The 19,346-nt window shown below is 53.7% G+C and overlaps 1 protein-coding gene across 1 annotated transcript; it reads right to left on the reverse strand.

The window, feature by feature from the left end:
- Nucleotides 1–3,680: 3,680 nt before the first annotated feature.
- On the reverse strand, nucleotides 3,681–17,319 carry GFUS (GDP-L-fucose synthase). Its single transcript, XM_034763741.1, has 10 exons — nucleotides 17,132–17,319; nucleotides 13,668–13,782; nucleotides 12,018–12,146; nucleotides 10,598–10,671; nucleotides 10,065–10,198; nucleotides 7,325–7,389; nucleotides 6,409–6,475; nucleotides 5,963–6,042; nucleotides 5,115–5,214; nucleotides 3,681–4,557 (listed from the first exon to the last, which is right to left on the reverse strand). Exons 1-10 carry the CDS (start codon nucleotides 17,281–17,283, stop codon nucleotides 4,502–4,504), a joined length of 972 nt encoding a protein of 323 aa, XP_034619632.1. The 5' UTR covers nucleotides 17,284–17,319; the 3' UTR covers nucleotides 3,681–4,501.
- Between the last annotated feature and the right edge of the window lie 2,027 nt (nucleotides 17,320–19,346).

Raw genomic sequence — 19,346 nt, forward strand, 5'->3', positions numbered from 1 at the left:
GGGATTTCTGTGTCTATCTCAAAAGAAACCTGAGAATTCCTGGGCTGTGGACAGGGGCTCCAACCTCTGGCTAAAGGGGGATGGGGTTGTATTAATTTAGATGGAATAAAAGTGTTAAGACCTTGACTGTCCAACATTAAACAGTATTAACCAAGGTGTGGGGTTTGGTATAAATATATGGCGATACACCGATCTCATAGAACTGCAAGGGACCTTGAAAGGTCATCGAGTCCAGCCCCCTGCCTTCACTAGCAGGACCAAGAACTGATTTTGCCCCAGATCACTAAGTGGCCCCCTCAAGGACTGAACTCACAACCCTGGGTTTAGCAGGCAATGCTCAAACCACTGAGCTAGCCCTCTTGAAACTACAGCTGATGTTTTTTCTCCTCTTCGGTCTGTCAATGGTTAGCTTCCTCTTAACTATTTCTCTGCCCCCCCCCCCAAAGTATTTTCTTTTAAGGGCCCCAAAAGGGAGCGATGGGTGGAATAGCCCATCCTCTCATGATTTTGTTTGCCAATTAGGCCTATTTCCAACACAAATTTAATCCATTGATTTTTGGCCACTGCACCTTGTTTATCTACCATGATCTTAACACAGTCCTACAGTCACAGCAGTAGACTCTACTGCTTTAAATTAATTCCATGTCTCCTTAAATATTTTTTCTCAAACAATTTATATGACAGGCCATTAGGACAATCCATGAACCTTTACTCACGGGGCCAGTTCTAAATTAAAGTAAGCCTGGCTAGACCTCATTTACTGCACCAGGGGGTAGTAGGAAACCTGACCTGGGGGGGGGGAGGGAAACTGAGGCTTGTGGCTGTTTCCTATCCCACCTTCCTCCCTCTTTTCCCAAGCTCTGTGCCTGTTCCAATGTGCTGGCACTTCGGCTAGTTGAAAGTAAGGGTGATGCTGGCCAGTGGGTGGTAGGAGAACAGGGCTGCAGAGCTCTGGGGTGACCCCTATCTCCAGTCAAACAGCAGTGAAGCACGTGGGCTGGGAAGATGCTTGCTCGCTCGCCCTGAGGAGAGGAACAGTCAGCAATGGTAAAGCAGGGTATGGGACCTCCTGTTCCCTCAACAGGCAGCTGTTCAGATTCTCTAGCCCAGCATTTCTCAAATGCGGGGTGTGTAGGTGTGTGTCCATGACACCTCTAAAGCAGGGTTGGAGATTGGGGGAGGGGCAAAGCCCCTCGCTGCAGCACACAGCTGTTACTCCTGAGTAGCCGTTACCAAGAGCAGTGAGAGATGCGCTGCCTTAGCGTTGGCATTGGCAGCACCAGCAGGGATCAGCTGCTGGAGACTCGTAGGGGTGGCGTGCCTGGCACCAGAGGCGGTTCTTGTCAGCGGAGGCAGCTGCAGCATTCGGTTGCTGGGGCACTCCCCAGGGCAGCTCCACTGCTCCCGCCCGGCCAGGGAACAGGGTGCCTGGGACCCCACAAGTGGCCAGTGAGTTCCTGACCGCCCCCCCCTACCCCCAGGGCAGGCTCACGACAAAGGGCTATGGGAGCCAGGGACAGAGAGGGGTTTGTCAGAATGGCCATGTAGCGAGGCGGTGGGATACCCCACAGCCCCACTGAGGGCCAAACCTCCCCTAACACCAACGTGGGCAGAGCCACTGGGTCCAGCGCCCGCCCCTCAAAGGTCACGGCGCTGACCCAGAAGTATAAAAGCCCGCCTGCAGAGCACAGTGGGGGACAAGCCGGCAGAGAGAGCAGACGTCTGTGGCCGAGCTCCCACTTGGGAGACAGCCGCAGGCCGTGACCGGCCTGCTGACTCACCAGGCCAGCCAAGCCTACCCCTCGCCCGGTACCCTGAGGATGACTGGCCAAGCCTGCCCCTTTCCCGCTACCCCAAGGAGGAGCCGAGCCTGCCCTTCGCTACCTACCCAGAGGAACCGATGCTGGTGGAGAGCACCGAGGACACTGGCACGACCCAGGTACCCTACGAGGGGGAGTGTGGAAGTAGCCCGGGGGCAGCCGACCCCAGTCTGGCTGCTGCACTGCCAGAGCCAATGTCAGTGTGTTGCAGCCAGGATCCCCACTGACAGCAGCGAGTTTCCATCACTGCTAGGGCCCCGGGCTGGGACGCAGTGGAGTGGGAGGGCCTGCGTCCCCCCTGCCACCCACTGCTTGGGTGGCAGACGCCCCCTTTTCCCTGGCCTAGAGAGGCGGAGACCTGCTGCTACAAATATTGACTCAGCCCCTGCTTAAGGGCCTGGGTTCCCGAGCTATGGACTCAGCTCCTGCTTGAGGGCCGGAGCTCCAGATTACGTGATTACTGCCCTGCACTGATTGAGGGCTCGGGGCTCTTTTCTGACCTATTGGCTCAGTCCCTGCTTACGGGGCTGAGCCCCTAACCGTGTGTCTGCTGTCCCAGACTGCCGCCAGACCAGAACTGATGGTGGGCCAGAGCGAGGCGGTGGGACACCCCACAGCCCCGCTGAGGGCCAACCCTTGGCCGAGACTACAGGCCACCAGGAAGAGTTGGTGGCTGCACTGAGGTCCCCAAAAACATTTGTGAGAAAACTAAAGTTGGGCCCAGGCCAGGTTAGCTCCTGAGTGACCCAGGCAAACATCCCTGCAGAGACTGAACTAAAAGGCAGGGATGGAAGGGGATTTTCCTTGCTCGCTGTGTGCGCAGCTTGGGCCAGTGCAGGGATGACAGCAAACCAACGGGCCGCTGCTGTTCCTCGCAAAGGGGAGGGAGGGCGGCCCCCGCATCTGAGCCTCCCTGTTGACACATCACCGTGCTGTCAAATATGCTTTGTGCTGAGAGCCGCTGGAAGAACCCAGGGGTGGGAGTGTCTCTAATGCTAAACTTACTGGTGCCTTGGTTTAGTGCCGGCCTGCTCCAAAGGCAACGCTCATTGCTAACAGAGGTGTATATCGTTTCAACACCCCTCCCCCACAAAAAGCCTGTCTGTACCTAGGTGTTGGAACACAGTCCATGAATTGCTGGTGCAGACAGAAAGGCTGTAACAGTGGCTGGAGAGTGAATGTTTCACAGTTTAAGAGCTACACAGCTGGGCCTGTTCCCTTTCTGAAAGAGACCCTGGGGAAATACTTTTGGGGAAAGCAGTTGGCCTAGGAGACTGGAACATGGGTACACCTCAAGCCAGCCCTTGCACAGCTGCAGACATTCATGGTAGATTGTGGTGGCATCTCCCAGGAAAGCTTCCTGTGTGAGTCTAGGGGACTGCACGTTCTCACAGGGTAGGTGATGGGAGCATCTTCACAGTGGAGGGTTAGCAACAAGACTAAATAAAGCAGCAGCTGTAATAGATCTTGTCCTCTCTCTTGTTGCTCTGCAGGAGAGCACTGGAAGCTCCATCACCTGATTTAAAATAAGACAAAGCACCAGAAGCTCTTGGGGACAAGTCCACACTGATCCAAGGGATACCCTAGAAAGCCTGCAGACCTTCCACTTGACTTCTTCCAAACATCTGTGACAATAGTAGTTACAGGGGCATGGATGGGCACCTGCTTTGGCTACAAAACTTATCTCCCCCACCCTGACGTTCTAGCCCTAGGGGAGAAGGCAAGATTTCTGATGAGCAGCACCAGTCCCTGGCAACGAGCGAGGGAGTGTCCCGGGAACGTGACACAGCTGGGCTGCCCACGCTCTGGTTAGGATTAACACTCGGCATCTTGTTTTTACAAGAGCATAAACACAAGGGAAAAAATCCGCTTTGATTTATTCTGAATCTAATTACAGACCGCTTTATGCTTGATTGGCAGCCTGACCCATTACAGCGTAACACCAGCACGGGCAAGGTAAAGGGACCCAGCAAGAACAGTGGTGAGGTTGGATGGAGAGGGGACTCTGTCTGTTTTAAAAATATTCATTACATGATGCCAAGGCAGCATGTAAACTTCCAGGCACCTCAACCTGCAGGTCCAACCCTCCGGACTCTCCCAGGGCGGGGTCTTTGGGGGAAGCCCAAGAGGGTTCTCACTAGGCAAGACTTCCCTTACTAAACTCCTTTTGACCAAAGCGAGATCTGAACCTGAGGGACTCTTCAGGCTGTAGTTCCTGGGATATTTAGAACCACAGGGAGGAATAGTGGAAGCATTGCGGGGGATGCCTCAGTCTTTGCATTTTTGGAACCTTTTAACAAAGATTCACTTTGATCCCTGAACAGAGAGTTTCTCCCCATTCCACCCCACGAAGTTCTACGCCCCTGGCTGGCTGAGATGACTAGTAGTGTGAGTCCTGTGTCACAGAGAGACAGGGTATCTCCACCCCTAATGCTACACATTTCTCACTCATGTTTGCTGAGCTTATCAGTGATTTGGCCGTTCAGGATCTCTCTGCCCCTCAATTCCATTCCCCACCCCTCTCAAATTCTACTTTGGAAAAGCTGTATCTCCAGCATCATTTCACAGCCCCAAACGCCCTCACGCGTCCCCTCCTCTGCTCCAGCAAACGAAAACCCTGAGTCTCAGAGGAACCTCCAGGGCAGTGTTGGCCGCTAATCACAACGGCTTTGGTGTGCTGGTCACTTCCGGGCGATGTCGTAGTGCGCGTTGAACCAGTCGCAAGTTTCCTTCACAGCTGGAGGGGAAGGGGGAAGACAATTAGACCCCCATACAGCCCAAAGCATCACAACCAGCGGCGGCTCCCTCCCTCCCTCCAGTTAACGCTGTGCCACTGGCCGCTGCTTACGGAGCTAGGAGGAGTGGAAGAATCATTGTTCTCATGCCAGAGGAGGAGGAAATGGACCAGGGAGATGAAGTGACCCCATCTAAAGTCTCAGAGCTGGGAACAGACCCCACAAACCCGAGCCCCCAGGCCAGTGCTTCAATCACTGCACCGTCCTGCCCCTACAACCAGAGCCGCTACCTCTGCTCACAGGGGTTTCTCACAGCATCTCTTTAGACACTCGCTGCCTTTGCGTTCTTGGTGCATGCACCACGGTGATGCCTGAAGCTGTGGGACCAAGTTCCCAGCACTCGCGGGAGGGAGAAGTCCTTCCCCACAAATCCTACCTGACTCCTTTGGAGGGCAGAGGTGAGATCAGACATACGCAGCCGATGCGGTGCAGCGGATGTTCCCACCGAGGGGCAGGAGAGCGAGAGCGACTCCTGACCAGCGCAGCCTTCGAGTCTTACCTTGTTTGAACGGCGTGAACTGGAAGTCGGGCAGGGACCGCCTCAGCTTGCCGTTGCTGGCTGTTTTCTTGAACTGGCCGTCGGATTTTGTCGTGTCAAACTGGACACAGCGGGGGGTAAGGGAAAACAAACGGGAATTCTGCGGAGTACTCCAGGGCGACCCCTACTGGTAGCAGCCAGGCAGGACAAGAGTTAGGGCCTTGGTAGCAAAGGTCTACTTTACGTGTCCCTTTCTGTAAGGTTTGCAGCTATCTCAGTCCTGCCAGCAGACCCTGGGCCTTAACCAGAAGGTCTTGCTGTTGGTTAGTCCTGAACAGCCAGGCGCAGGGGTGAGCGGAGAGAGATCCCACAGGAGGGAGATCCCTCGCGCCCGTTGTTTGCAGGGAAGAGGCTGACAATAAAGGGAGCCCCTAGCCAAACCTGGAACGTCCAGTGCGAGCAGCAACTGCGTTCACCATCTCAGGTGCACCACGAATGGAAGCCGCTGTCTCCAAGGAGACCCCGGGGTCACCATCAGATCGCAGAGACCTTGATGGCCCCAACTTCCAAGCACGGATCGAACATCCATGGAACAAGCTCTCCAGTCAGAGACGACCCACGGGAAGGGGTGGGAGTCCCATCGCTTGAGCCATTTCACACTGGATCAGACTGAACATTGGAGAACATGCCGCAGGGAATAATCTTGCACCAGATCAGCTGGGAATTAAGCCTTAGATGTTTGGATGCGACAGTTCTCCCCCTCTCGAGGGTGCACGCGAGTGTGGAGAATGGGTGCCAGGCAAGGACCCTGAGAGCCGGGCAAGGCTCAGGGAGGCAGGGCATTGGAGCAGTCATTTGTAAAAGGATACAATGAGTTCTCCCTTGAAATCCATGGCTTCCACAACGTTCTCCGCAGCTTCCCTGATAGAGACCTCGTCTTCTTCTCCAACTAAACAGAGAGCAAGGGTGAAGCTAGGCTGCTCTGTGGTGCTAGCCACAATGCTCAGGTAAGCCTCGTCGCCACCCGCCCCGCTCTCGTAGCCACTTCCCTCCCCTTAGAGACGGGAGGGTGGGGGATCAGAGCCTGTGGCCGCCTCATGCCACTACTGCGGGCTCTAGATCAGAATGTGGGGGGTGCTGAGGAGAGGGGCATCCTGCATTGACCCCGCTACAGAAGGCGATGGGACGGCATGGGGAGGAGTGGGGACATGGGACTTTCCCTCCCAGTGCTGCAAGAATAGCTGAGGGCATCTGCCAAAGGGGCCAGGGTCGTGACACCGCCAGAGGGAGAGAGATGGTACAGGGGACACCTTACCTGAGAGGATGATGGGCTCCACCTCGTCGTACTCCCTTAGGACCCAGAGGAAGAGACGTGCCAGGTCCTGTGGGCACAAAGGAGCAGCTCTCAGTCCCTTTCCCCTCCCGGGAGCCACAGAATCCCAGCTCAGGGCACAGACACAAGCTCCTCTTTGCTGAAGGCCGGGGCTGTTGTATGGGGGCTGTTTGCCAGGAAGCTGAGCGTGCTGCTGCCCCCTCCGCCTCCAACTCAACAGGGCAAAGCAGGAACAGCTCCAATCTCTCGCTCCCCCAGCTGCCAGCTCCCTCCCTCTGCAGCTACCCCTCCAGGCCTTGCCACAAATGGCCTTTAAAGAGACCCCAGGCCTGGCTTGGCAGGAATAAACACAGTCATTCCAGTAGACACGGCCATGCTAACAGACAGAACCAGGATACCTCCGTCAAGGCCCAGCTCCCGGGAGCATGCGCCCACACGCTGCCAAGGCAGGGCCACTCTGAGCCCCTCTCCCCAGCTCGTGCACAGGGCTGGATGTGCAATCTGGGACCTGTCTTAGGTTTATTGCTCGTTATTTGTCAGAGGCACTTGCTCATCTTGGCGCTTTATGTGGCTTATATAATGGCAACAGGGAGCTAACAGCACACCCAGGCCAGGGTTCTAGACAGCCTAGGCGTAGGCCAGCGTATAGCTGCAAAAGGTCACATGGCTTCAGAGCCTCCTCTGCCAGCAACCCCCGCCCATTAGAACACACCTCCCACTCCCAGAGGTGGAACTGGGGGACCCATCCCACCAGAGCCCTGCTAACTGCTGCCAGCCTCCCAGGGCCAAGCAACCCGTTCTCCCCCGCCATGGGGTCAGGATGTCTGAAATCTGCTCTGGGCCCCAGGAAACTCAGGGCCCAGTCCAGCAGGCTGGACTCCGTGAAGGCCGTGCCTACCAGAGAGTAGATGAATTGTCTCCTGGGCTTTCCTGTCCCCCAGACGGTGAGAGCCGTGCCATTTTCTGTGGGACAATCACAAGAACGGCCATTAGTGGATGTTCCAACCACAGCATTGGTCTGGTCGGCCACAGGTTCCCCCCCACCCCCCGATCCAAACACCCTCATGCAACAGAGAGCCAGGGCTGGCCCGGGGTAGCTTTACATCACAGCCCTCCTCTCTAAAACGGAGGTGCAGCCCCCGGAGACTACAGATCCCAGCATGCCATGCTCCAGCTTGACGTAAGGGGCTGTAAGTAGCCATGTGTGACACTACGCCCCATATTCTTCAGAGATATTATTATAGCATATCCATGATGTATTTTATGCGAGATGGATCATGTGAGATATCATTGGAAAGGTTATGATTTACTGAATGTGATTATCCTGTTTATAGGCCTGTATCATTTCTGTATCTGAAGTTAGGAATATTGACTATGTATAAATTACAAGTGTGTTTACCCCTGGGGCACACCCACCAGATGGAATGCAATCAGTCTAGATAGCTCGCTATGAGAAAGGGCCATTAGAGAGGACAAGAGGTCTCAGAAGATGTTTATCACCCACAGAGAAGTTCTTCCTGGGAATGCTGCAAACCGACTCTGAGTTATGGCTGCAAGGTCATGTGAGCAAGTCACCTGATATTGGACTCCAGGAATCATACCAGTATTTTTCCACTGACCGGGGGTGGGAATCACACTGGAAGACAAAGGATGCCTGCCATATGTAAAACCTACTTAAGGCGGGGGAGTGACATAATCATGGTTCCCTCTTGACTGAATCCTGTCCCAAGATAAGAGCTGTAAACATCTAAGAAAAGACTGAATGAGGGGAGAAGGACTGAGCCTGTCTAGCTTGTGAATGAAATATCTGAAGTTTTAAGTTGCAAGCAAGTGCATCTGGCCTTCAAGAATCTCTACAATCTGCCTAAAACAACACTTAGGGTGAGAAATTACTTCTTGTAACCAGTTTCTTTAGTATCTTAAGCTTAGATTGCGTGTTTGTTTTATTTGCTAGGTAATTTTGCTTTGATCTGTTTGCTATCCCTGAAATCTACCTTTTGTTGTTAATAAACTTGGTTTTGGTTTCTCTAAAACCAGTTTATGGAATTCATAACGGGAGGGGGGGCGGGGGAAGGCTGTTGCATACCTTCCTCCACATTGAGGGAGGGGGTAAATTCCATGCTCTTACGCTGTATTCCCTTAGCTGAGCCTTCCCATACAGAGCTGATCTCAGCTGGGTGTGTCCCTACCTGTGTGTGCGCTGGTGGGGGCTTGAGAGCCTGTCACAGCAGCGCAGTGTAAAGGGAACCCAGGCTGGTGGGTCAGGCAGCTCAGTGGTACCCCAGTTCCAGGTGGCGCCCCAGGGGGAACCCATCACACCATGGAGTCGGAATGGCCCTTCTCGGTTTCCTCACCGGCTGAGATTTGAGCATGGACCCCCTTCCCTGACGCTGCACAGAAATCACTTGCTAGTTTCACTCCTGCAGGAAGGGGCAATGCCCAGCCTAGAGCCAAGTGAGAAGGGAGGAATCCAACCATCATGGCTCTCAGGAACTTACCATCCAACAACTGTAGCAGAAAACCCTGTTAGCAACGCGGCAGCTAGGGCTGCCCGGAGCCATCCATGGCTCGTTAGAGGCAGGGAGGTTTAGTTGTACAGTAGAAAAAACCCACAGGGTCCCAATGGACTCCACAAACTGTGACACTGCAGCCTGGATGCAGATCATTCTGGGTGCCAATGGGTTAATCCTCCCATTTCCTGCCCCTCCCCCAAGCCCATCTTGTACCTGAGGATCAGTTCCATGCAGTTTGCTGCGTGTGTGGGTCTTTGAGACATGAGCTGGGGTCCTCTTTGTATGCGTCCATTAATGAAACCATGGCACATGTGGGAGGGATCTGCCCTAACATCCTAGCTGAAATTCCCCTCCGTCTCCCATTCACAGTTGGGTGTTTACTTGGCAGCTGTCCTCCACCCCAGAGGCACCTGCATTTCAGTGGTGATGCTTGTGGAGCTCTACAGAAAGGTACATCGTCACCACTTTACAATTGCAGCGAAGGGCAACTTATGCTTACTAAATGCCTAATGCTTTCATTAGGAAATCAGCCCCATGATCTTCTCGTGGGGCAACCCCCTTCCTAAATGAGGGCCAGAAACTCCCAGGACGTTACTGCTTTGCGTACATAAATTCAGTATGGCAATTCTCTACGCTGAGAGATGTAGACACATTCTGGATGGACCAAGCGCTAAATGGTATCTACTCAACATATCTGCAGATATGAAACACCATCACCTCAGCAACCTCGATAGCACACCAGGTGAAGATCAGAAAGAAAAAAGGATTTTGCAAACCAAATAATTTACAGTAGCCCCTTCAGCTATGCAACTTAAAGCACTTCATTAACATTAGCCAGGCAACCCGCATTTGAAGAAGGTAAGGGACATGCAAGGATCCATTCACCCACTGCAGAAATGCAGCAAGCTCTGGGGTGGAACATGGCACTTGAGTAACAACACACAGCAACACTTTCAGATAGTTTAGGGATAGGATGCGAAGAATGTTAGTTTCATTAGGAGCAAAAAAGTCACATGACTTCCCTCCCCCCAGCAGGAACTGTCTTTGCTGCCCATATTGCCCTAGCAACACAACTCTGTTGGGTGGACTATGAAGCTGAGAGCTGAATGAAGGCTCCCCACTCACTCTTTGCCAGGTACACCTTGTGGATCAGTCCCGGAAGGACATGCCCGTCCTCGATGTTGTAGTTATCATGAGGTCCGAAGACATTGGTGGGGATCACGGCCGTGAATCGGCAGCCGTGCTGTTCGAAATACCCCCTGGGAGAAGCGGGAGAGAGGGCCAGGGTAGGTGAGTGACTAGCTCAATGGCATGTTCCGTGCAGCTGAGGGCTGCAAGCACAAGTCACTGTCCCCCCCTCCATGCATCAGGGCTTAACCCTGTTCTTCCAGCAGGGCTTAGGGAAATGAACTGGGGCTGGCCAGCCCCCCCTGGGGCCTCTGCAAGTTCCATCCACCCCCAGCCTCTCACTCCTTGTGCCCGCTGAGGTCAGAGAGCACGGGGGGAAGGAATTATCCTATAGTGACAGTGATAATATTTATACAGTCCTTCATCTGGGGATCACAAAGGTCTTTACAGAGATGTACGGACTGTGTGAGTCCCTCCCCTGAGCCACACAGCTCGGGGCTGGGGCAGAGCAGGGAGGGGATGGACCATACCTGTTCTGAACGTCGATCATTCTCTTGGCGTACGAATACCCAAAATTGGAGCTGTGCGGGGGCCCGTTGTGAATCTGGGGAAACACAGTAGATGGCACGGTTGGGAAAAGTAACGTCAGCTTGATGAAAATGGGGTTTCAACCTCTGGTGCCTGGCCCCCAGGGGAAGGAGGCGTAGGGAGAGTAAACAGGAGCGATGTCTGCACGGGAGCTTGACACCCGGGTTAGCCTAACCTGAGTGCGAGCGTCCACACAGCAAAGCTCTCCCTGTGCCCCCACGGCCTCGCTGTATCTGCACTTGCCTGTGTGTGTTTGGGGGGACGTATCCCGTGGTTCTTTGTGACGAGGCGCTCTAGGATTCTTTCCCCCATCAATCAGGTCAATTGCAAGAGAACTTATCTGTCCTTCAGGAAGGGATTGTGGGCAGGCACTGGAGGACTATTGGCACTCCCGTGATTTAGCCTGCATCCTCACTGCAGAGTAGGTGGGTTCCAGCCCAGACCCTGGGCTCTGACTTGTACTGTACCCCCAGCGGGGTCAGCCAGCCCAGGCTTAAAGCACCCCCAAGACCAGGCCAGAGCTTTCTGAAGGTGGACAGTGGGGAGCAGGGGGCTGGTGTTAAGGCTAGAACCCAGGTAAGAGCCCAGATTAGCTGTGCAGCGTTGACATATCCTGAGTTCGGAGGGAGAGAGCAGCCTCCTGGAGCCCCTCGATCCGCTGAAGGGGAAGCTGTCATCACCTGCCAGCCCTGGGCTCAGCTCGCATCAAAGACAAGTCACAGGCAGGCAGAGATGGCAGGAATCCTCTATGTCCCCTTATTCCTCTTGAGCCGGTGCTGAAGGGCTGCCCGCCTGTTTCTGCCCGAGGAGGATGGGACAGGACTTGCACTGGACCTGATGATCCTGCTCCTTGTTTGGCCGGAGGGATCGCTGTCGAGCAAGGCAGGCGCTCCGCACTCTGCCCGACCCCACGTGCATGTCAGTGCAATGAGGGAGGGACAGCCCCCACGGCGGTGCAGAGAACTAGGATGCAGGTACTGGGCCAACCTGACCGGTTACAGCACAGGCCTGCATCAAAGAGCTTCAGGAATCCCAGCCCACGCAGGACGCTAGCCAGACGGGTCAGCTCTGCTCTCCCCATCACCCACCCACCCACCGAGTCAGCCAACCAGGGCGGGAAAGAAGACCAGAGTCAAGATGACCAGCTGTCACTCTCTCAGATCAGTGAAACTGGCATCACAGTAAGCTGTCCACCCGCTGCACTGAGGCAGCCCCCAATGATCTCCCCACAAGGTGCACGGTAACTTAACCAACGTTACTGAGCTTAACCCACAGCTCTGGGCGGAGCAAAGGCGAAGCTGAGTGAGCGACGGGAGTTGTAAGGCACAGTGCTGCGTGCCCAGCCCGAAGGCCGTCCCTTACCATGGACTCGTCGATAGGATAGGTGGTCTTGTCCGGGAAGATGCAGGTGGAAAGGCAGGAGACGACTTTCTGCACTCCGAATTCGTATGCTGAGTGAAGGACGTTGTCGTTGATGTGCACGTTTCTCCGCTGGGGAAAAGATGTCCAGCGGGGAGTTAGGAGTCCCGTTATATTCAGATCAGTTACCACACGACCCACCCGGGCCTTCCAGCATGTCAAGAACCTGCCCCGTCTCTGAAGTCACAGGCTCAGGACGGGGAACGGGTCTCCATGGAGCTCTCAGGCTAGTCTCATTGGTGGTACCAGAGTTGAACGGCCGAGGGCTGAAGGGATAGTCCTTGGGGGAGACCCCAAGCTTGTCTCCGGAGTCAGCAGTGGGATCAGCACCAACCGCTCAGGTCTGGACTTTACCTTGCATTCCACCTCTCTCACAGCTGTGTCAGCTCTGGACACTGCGAGGGCCCCACTCCCCAACCCACAGCTCCTGCCAGAGGGCTGTCACTGCCCCCCCCACTCAGGGAGTTCAGCTGCTCGGGTTGGTGCTATGGGGCTTTCAGGCCCCCTTATCTATGCACAGCTCTTTCATACTGTCGCTCCCCAACCCCTCCCCAGGCACAGCCACTGCACGTACTGGGCTGGGCGGGGAACAGACCAGCATTTTTTTCCTCAATGTTGATCCTCAGCCAGGTGAAGGGAGACCAGACGAGGAGACGCGCACACAGAGCAGTGAGCCAGGAGGGCCACACATTACCCAGCCCAGGACTGTATCAGCAACTTGCCAGGTGCTGAAGGACTGCACTTCATATGAGTAGGAAGGAGCAGATACCAGCCACCATGTGAAGACTACACGTCCCAGAATGCAAGGTTCCATCTGGGGTGGAGTGAAGACTGCTCAGATCAAGGAGGAGCAGTGCATGCTGGGATTTGTAGTCACCATGGATTGTTCTTCTGTATTACAGATAAGGTGACTGCAGGCCGCTGAACCGCATGGGCCAGCCCCAAGAAATCTAACCAAGCTAGGTTGACCTGGTGTGTGTGTGTGTGTGTGTGTGTGTGTGTGATTCAGAGAGGAGGGCCAGGGGGTCCAACACCGGCTGCTAATAAGCTGCACCCCTTCATATTAGAGAGTCACTCACCAGCACCTGGGGAGAGAATCATCCCAGCCAAGGCCCTGGGGTTAATCTCTGGATGCAGGGCTAGTGCTGGGGACAGTTCATTAGCCCCACAAGTGCCCTGGTGGGAAAGTCGTTCCCAGTTCAGCAGCACTCACAGGGCCCATACACTGTAATCACACGTCTTGGTAACCCAACAAGAGGAGTCCCACCTGCAGTGTCAGAAGGCCCAGCACCCAAGGGGTTAATGACTTTATCCACCCATTTAATAAGCCTGCGCGTCCTGGGCTCTATTTCTGGCCCTGCCACACACTCCACGTGTGACCCAGGGAAGGCATGTCTCGGTGCCTCAGTTTCCCTACAATTACAATGGCGCTAACACTAAACTACAGCCTGGAGGCAGGGGGTGCGGCGAGGGTTAATTCATGAATGTCTGCAAAGCGCTCCCAAGTCCTTGGAGGAAGGGGGACCACACAGCACGGTGCCGGCTCGCTAGACCCGACGTTACACCTTTGCATTTGCCAGCCTGGTCCCTTACCCAGAAATCCAGGTTGTATTTGATGTTTTTGAAGAGGCCTCCCACCAAGGCTGCCAAGTGGATCACATGGGTGGGTCTGTGTTTCTCATACAGGGCTCTGGTCTCCGCCGCGTTCCTACGGGGAGAGGAAACAACAAACAGAACCCTCAGGGGCACGTTCTAGCCATCCTAGGTACCTATCTGGCCCCCAGGACCACGGTATCTGAGCACCTCACAGTCTTTGATGTATTCAGCCTCACAACCCCTGGGAGGCAGGGCAGTGCTATTATCCCCAAATTACAGGTGGGAAACTGAGGCACACAGTGACTTCCCCAAGGTCACACAGGGAATCCAATTCCCTGCTCTGACACAAACCCAGATCTCCCGCGTCCCAGATCAGTATCATCACCACTGGGGCATCCACATGCCGGTTGGACACTATGCTGCGGGCTGGCTGCCGTGAGATGGGAGCAGATGGCGGGGGAAGAGGTGTGGAAGGAGCCTGGTGCCAGACCCTTGACCCAGCAAGCTCCGTTAACGAGCTTGCTGGGTCAAGTTAACTAACCGACTGTACAGTTAACTAACCGACTGTACAGCAGTGGCAAGAGCATCCTGGGGAACGAAGCTGAAGGCAATACCCGGCCCGTGTCCCCTTTAATTCCCAGTCAGGTAACACTCCAGGGATAACGCTGGCAGTAAAGGAGCTCCAACATGCTGCTTAGCATTAGCATGGAGCGTGGTGGCTCCCACGACTGGGGAAAGCCTTATGGATGCTTGTCAGAAAGAACAGCAATAAATGTAAAAATACCTGAGAAGTGGAAACCCCGAGGAGGGAGAGGAGTTACTTAGTGCAGCCCCAAGGAGGAGAACTAGGAGTAACAGGATGGAAAAGGAAAGGTTAGGGACGGACGTCAGGAAAAGCTTCCTGAAAAAGGAGTCAGCGGCAGAAGAAGTGGGTCTCAAGGGAAGGGGCTAAAGAAGCAGGAAAGAAAATATGCTGGTGGGAACAATCCTGCATGTCAGTTACACAGCTCTTCTTATCCTCAAAGCATTTTACACAGCACCCCTAAGCAGTGCGTTGTACAGTAAGAGAAACCGAGGCACAGAAAGGTGATGGTGACTTGCCCAAGGCCAAAGAGGGAGTCAGTGTCAGGGCGAGTTAGAACTCAAAGAGTTCCTGGCTCCCAGCCTTGTTCTCAGGAGGCAGTAGGCTGATCTTGCTGCTGATTAAATGCCACTCCTGTTAGCACAAGGAGCATCAAACAAACCTGCAGCACAAGGACAATGAGTCTTCTTGTCTCATGAGGGTTTGATAGTTAAACGATTAGAGAGACAAGGGGGAGAGGCAATATCTTTTATTGGACCAACTTCTGTTGGAGAGAGAGACCTGAAGAAAAGCTGACGTGTAAGGTAACATCCTGGGAACAACGTGGCTACAACACCATATCACTAAAACCAGACTGGATGAAAGCCCTGGATGGACCAGACAGGACCTCTATTCAGTCACTCGGACTGTCTGACTCTCACTGGGAAAGCGGGCGGGGCTCAGGGGAGTGGCATACTTGGGGGAATGTGATTGGACCCGGTGACAGCATGGACTGAATTGCCAAAGAGAGGGTATCGTTTAACTTCCCTTGGCTGGGATTGGCCAGGCTCCTTGCCTGGTGCTACAACAGGCAGCACGGAATGACGTGGCAGCTGCAGGAGTGAACACAGCATGTCGATAGGAAGCCAGCAGATGGAGAGCTCAACAGCAGAGCTAGTGGATAGATCCAAAGGACAGGTCTCGTTAGCCTAGCCCCGGCATGGTCCTACAGCGCCCCTCACTCACACACAATACTCCTGACGTCCGTCTACTTGAGGATCAACACTGCCCAGACCCCGAACGCACTCGGGGTCTCCAGCGCGCTGCATTTCCACTACACCAGAGGCCCATGAAATAGAAGCACTTATACCCTGCCCTCTGCCCGACTTCTTCTGGAACAGAACTGCTCCCTGATCAACCCCACGGCCCCGGTCACCGGCAGATCCTCTGAGCCACACGCCGCATCTGGCCAGCCACCTCCAGCTAATCTGACATCAGACTTTTGAATACGCATCCAGTTTGCTTTCGTTTCACGACGCTGCACCTGGGAGGGGAGTGGGCGTCCCGGAGCAAAGCTGGCGCTAACACATGCGAGGCAGCTGCAATGGGCTCATTCTGTGGCTGTCTCAACTACTCCAAAAGCCAGTTTAAACCAGAAGTGAACATGATTTTCCTACCCTCCACACTTAGGGTACGTCCACACAGCAGAAGCTGCACGTGGGCTAGCCGACCGGAGCTAGCTGGAATCCAGCTAGAGTAGGTAACCATAGCAGTGAAGACAGCACAGTGTGCACAGTGCAAACCCAGCATGGACCCTAGGTATGTACTCAGCTTGCTAGCTCGTGGCCGGCTTTTGCTGTGTAGACACACCTTTAGTGGGAAGAAAGCAAGTAAGGGGCTGACAGTATCCGCTTAAGTCAGGCTCTGGCCATGCAGTTGTGCCAGCGCAACTCCACCCTAACGTACAGCACCTTCCTGCTAATCCACACTAGGGCTTCACACACAGCTCTGCCAATGCTCCTCACCACCAGCAACGCCCATTGCTAGCTCCGTTCCTGGGCGTCTCTGGAGAAGAGACTGCCTGTCATTCCAGAACCACGTAGGAGTTTTGTAACAGGGTCTGAGACGAGGCACAGCCCTCCGCGCCACCCACATCATTTTCCACTTGTCTGCCGAGGATTTGAACCCTGCTCTCCCAAGACACTCCCCCAGCGAGCCACCCCAAAATGGATAGGGACATTTCAGACAACAATGAACAAGCAAAGAAGAGTCCAGTGCAGCAAGGATATTGGAGATGTATTGGAATTGGAAAAGGTTCAGAAAAGGGCAACAAAAATGATGAGGGGTACGGAACGGCTTCTGTATGAGGAGAGATTAATAAAACTGGGACTTTTCAGATTGGAAAAGAGACGAGTATGGGGAGATATGATTGAGGTCTATAAAATCATGAATGGTGTGGAGAAGGTGAATAAGGAAGTGTTATTTATTCCTTCTCCTAACACAAGAACTAGGGGTCACCAAATGAAATTAATAGGCAGCAGGTTTAAAACAAACAAAAGGAAGTTTTTCTTCACACAACACACAGTCGCCCTGTGGAACTCCTTGCCAGAGGATGTTGTGAAGGCCAAGTCTATAACAGGGTTCAAGAAGGAACTAGGTAAGTTCATGGAGGATAGGTCCATGAATGACTATTAGCCAGGGTGGGCAGGGATGGTGTCCCTAGCCTCTGTTTGCCAGAAGCTGGGAATGAGCGACAGGGGATGGATCACTTGATGATTCCCTGTTCTGTTCATTCCCTCTGGGGCACCTGGCATTGGCCACTGTCGGCAGACAGGATACTGGGCTGGATGGACCTTTGGTCTGACCCAGTCTGGCCGTTCTTATGTTCTTAAGGACTCACGTTAAGTCAGCATCCTTGGAGCACACGAAGATCCATTCCTCATCTGGCCTGCCCTCTCCATCAGCAACCACCTTCTCAATGCCTCTCCCCACCAGTCCGGTGCCACCGGTTACCAGGATGCGCTTTGGCTTCGTTCCTGCCGGCTCTGCCATGGCTACAAAATCTGCAGGGCGGGAGGGAAGGCAATTAATCCCAAATCATCTCAGTGCTGAGATTCATGCTGCAAACCTGCCTGGCCAGATGCAACTGCAGAAGCCAGGGGCATGTGTGAGCTGAACAGGGGCAGAGATCCTGGCAGGGTGAGCAAACCTGGCTTCCCACTTCCTCCATGTCACCAGAGAGGTCATCAAGCCCCCACTTGGAAGGCGGTGGGCAAACTAGGGTCCTGAGTAGGTCACGAGGGCAGTGGGAAACACAGCTGTTGCAAGGCAGCTGCCCCACAGTTAGTGGGGAAGAGATCTGGCTAACCTGTGCCCTTTCCATCCCTCCACTGCCATCCAGTGGCTGTTTGGTGAAATGAATTCCTGGCTGCAGGAGGAATTTCCCCTGTTTTGGAGCACAAGTTTTAATAATCTTTCAAGGCCTCTTTAATAAAAGCACAAGACTCAGAGATAGTTCTATGGGCATTAAAAGGACATCATCCATGGAGCAGTCACCGCCTGAAAACACCTACCATTGTCGCAAGTAACCCCTACGATCACCAGAACTTAAAGCAATTGGAGACTTTTTTCTAGTTTGTTCCCTTTGGGCAACCCTTGCAATTTATTTAAGCAACTAAAAGATATTTTTGTATACGCTAGTTAAAGGGTGTTTTAAAAGAGCACTGATTTTTTTAAAAATTGTTAATAAAAAAAATTCAGGTTATCAGTGTTCCTTAATTTAATTATTTTTTTAATAAACCAGACACACTTCACGTTGAGGACATCACTGAAACTTTTTGACAGTGTCTCGCATTTAGGTTTTGTTTGGGCAGAGAGTGCTGGTAAAGCCCAGTATGAAAAGAAACGTTTTAAGAGATTCTCAAAAAAGTTTATGGGAGAGGGTTTTCTTGGATTTATATCTGCCCCTGCAGAGCCCTGAACACAGAAAAGGAAGTGACACTGGACAGTTTCACTGTTCAAGCTGCATGAAGGGCCAGAAATAAATCAGACACTGGATCTCTATTTAATCAATCAGTCACAGCTTGCCCCTTCCCCAGCACTTCCGTTGCAAGAATTTTAACATGCATTGCGAATGTGAAAGAACTAAGCATCAAACCCGCCACCCCGTGACTCAGATTAATATGGTTATGGCAGGAATCACCAACAGCGCTGTTACAAGTTATTTTTCTTAGTGTTCAGTCTTTCAAGAAACGCTGTACTGTTGTTAGCTTTGTGATGGCGTTTCAATTTGGGGGAGCTGTTGCAAACAGCAAGAGAGTTTGCTCTCTGCCTTAATCTATCAGAGTCATTTCTCGGAGTAGAGTTGCTTTCGGGAAACGGGGCGCAGGTGTCTGGGCTGACATTTCTGGAAGAGTTGATTGACTGCGTGCCATTTGGGACCACTTCTGTTTCAGGACTGGTGCACAGAGTGCAAACAAGTTACAAACATACTGAGGCCAGGTCTACACTACCAACTTACGTTGCTTAGGGGAGTATGGATTTTTCATGAGAGATGCAGTTATACCGACCTAACCTCGGGTAAGGACAGCACTACATCAACGGGACGGCTTCTCCCCTCGCCTCTCAGGGAGGTGAATTAACACCACCAATGGGAGAGGCCCTCCTGTGGGCGTAGCAGAGTCTTCACTGAAGTGCTACCCTGGCGCACAATGCAGGGTTTTAAGGTAGACCTACCCTCAGACCCCCCGTGTCACTGATTTCTCGGGGCAAAGCGACCTCCCCACCTTTCCCCGGGGCCCCTCGCAGAGACAGCATCCTCCTGCTCCCGGGTGAGGCCAACCAGTCACCAGCACCCGCATGGGAATGGGTATCCATGGGCTCCAGTCAGGCCAATGGGGCAGGGGGAGGGAGAATTCTGAGCCTGTCTGAGGCTTGCAGTTTGGGGGGGGGCAAAAACCACGCCCATGTGGGTATCCTGTGAACCCAGGCTCCCCCATACCAGCCTCCCACCACAACCCCAACACACACACCAGGGCCCCCCCTCCTCTTCCTCCCCTCGCTCCCCCCCATACCAGGGCCCCCACTTCCTCCATCCCCCGATACCAGGCCCCCCC

This window comes from Trachemys scripta, chromosome 2 (genome assembly GCF_013100865.1).
Source record: "Trachemys scripta elegans isolate TJP31775 chromosome 2, CAS_Tse_1.0, whole genome shotgun sequence".
NCBI classification, from domain to species: Eukaryota; Metazoa; Chordata; order Testudines; family Emydidae; genus Trachemys; species Trachemys scripta.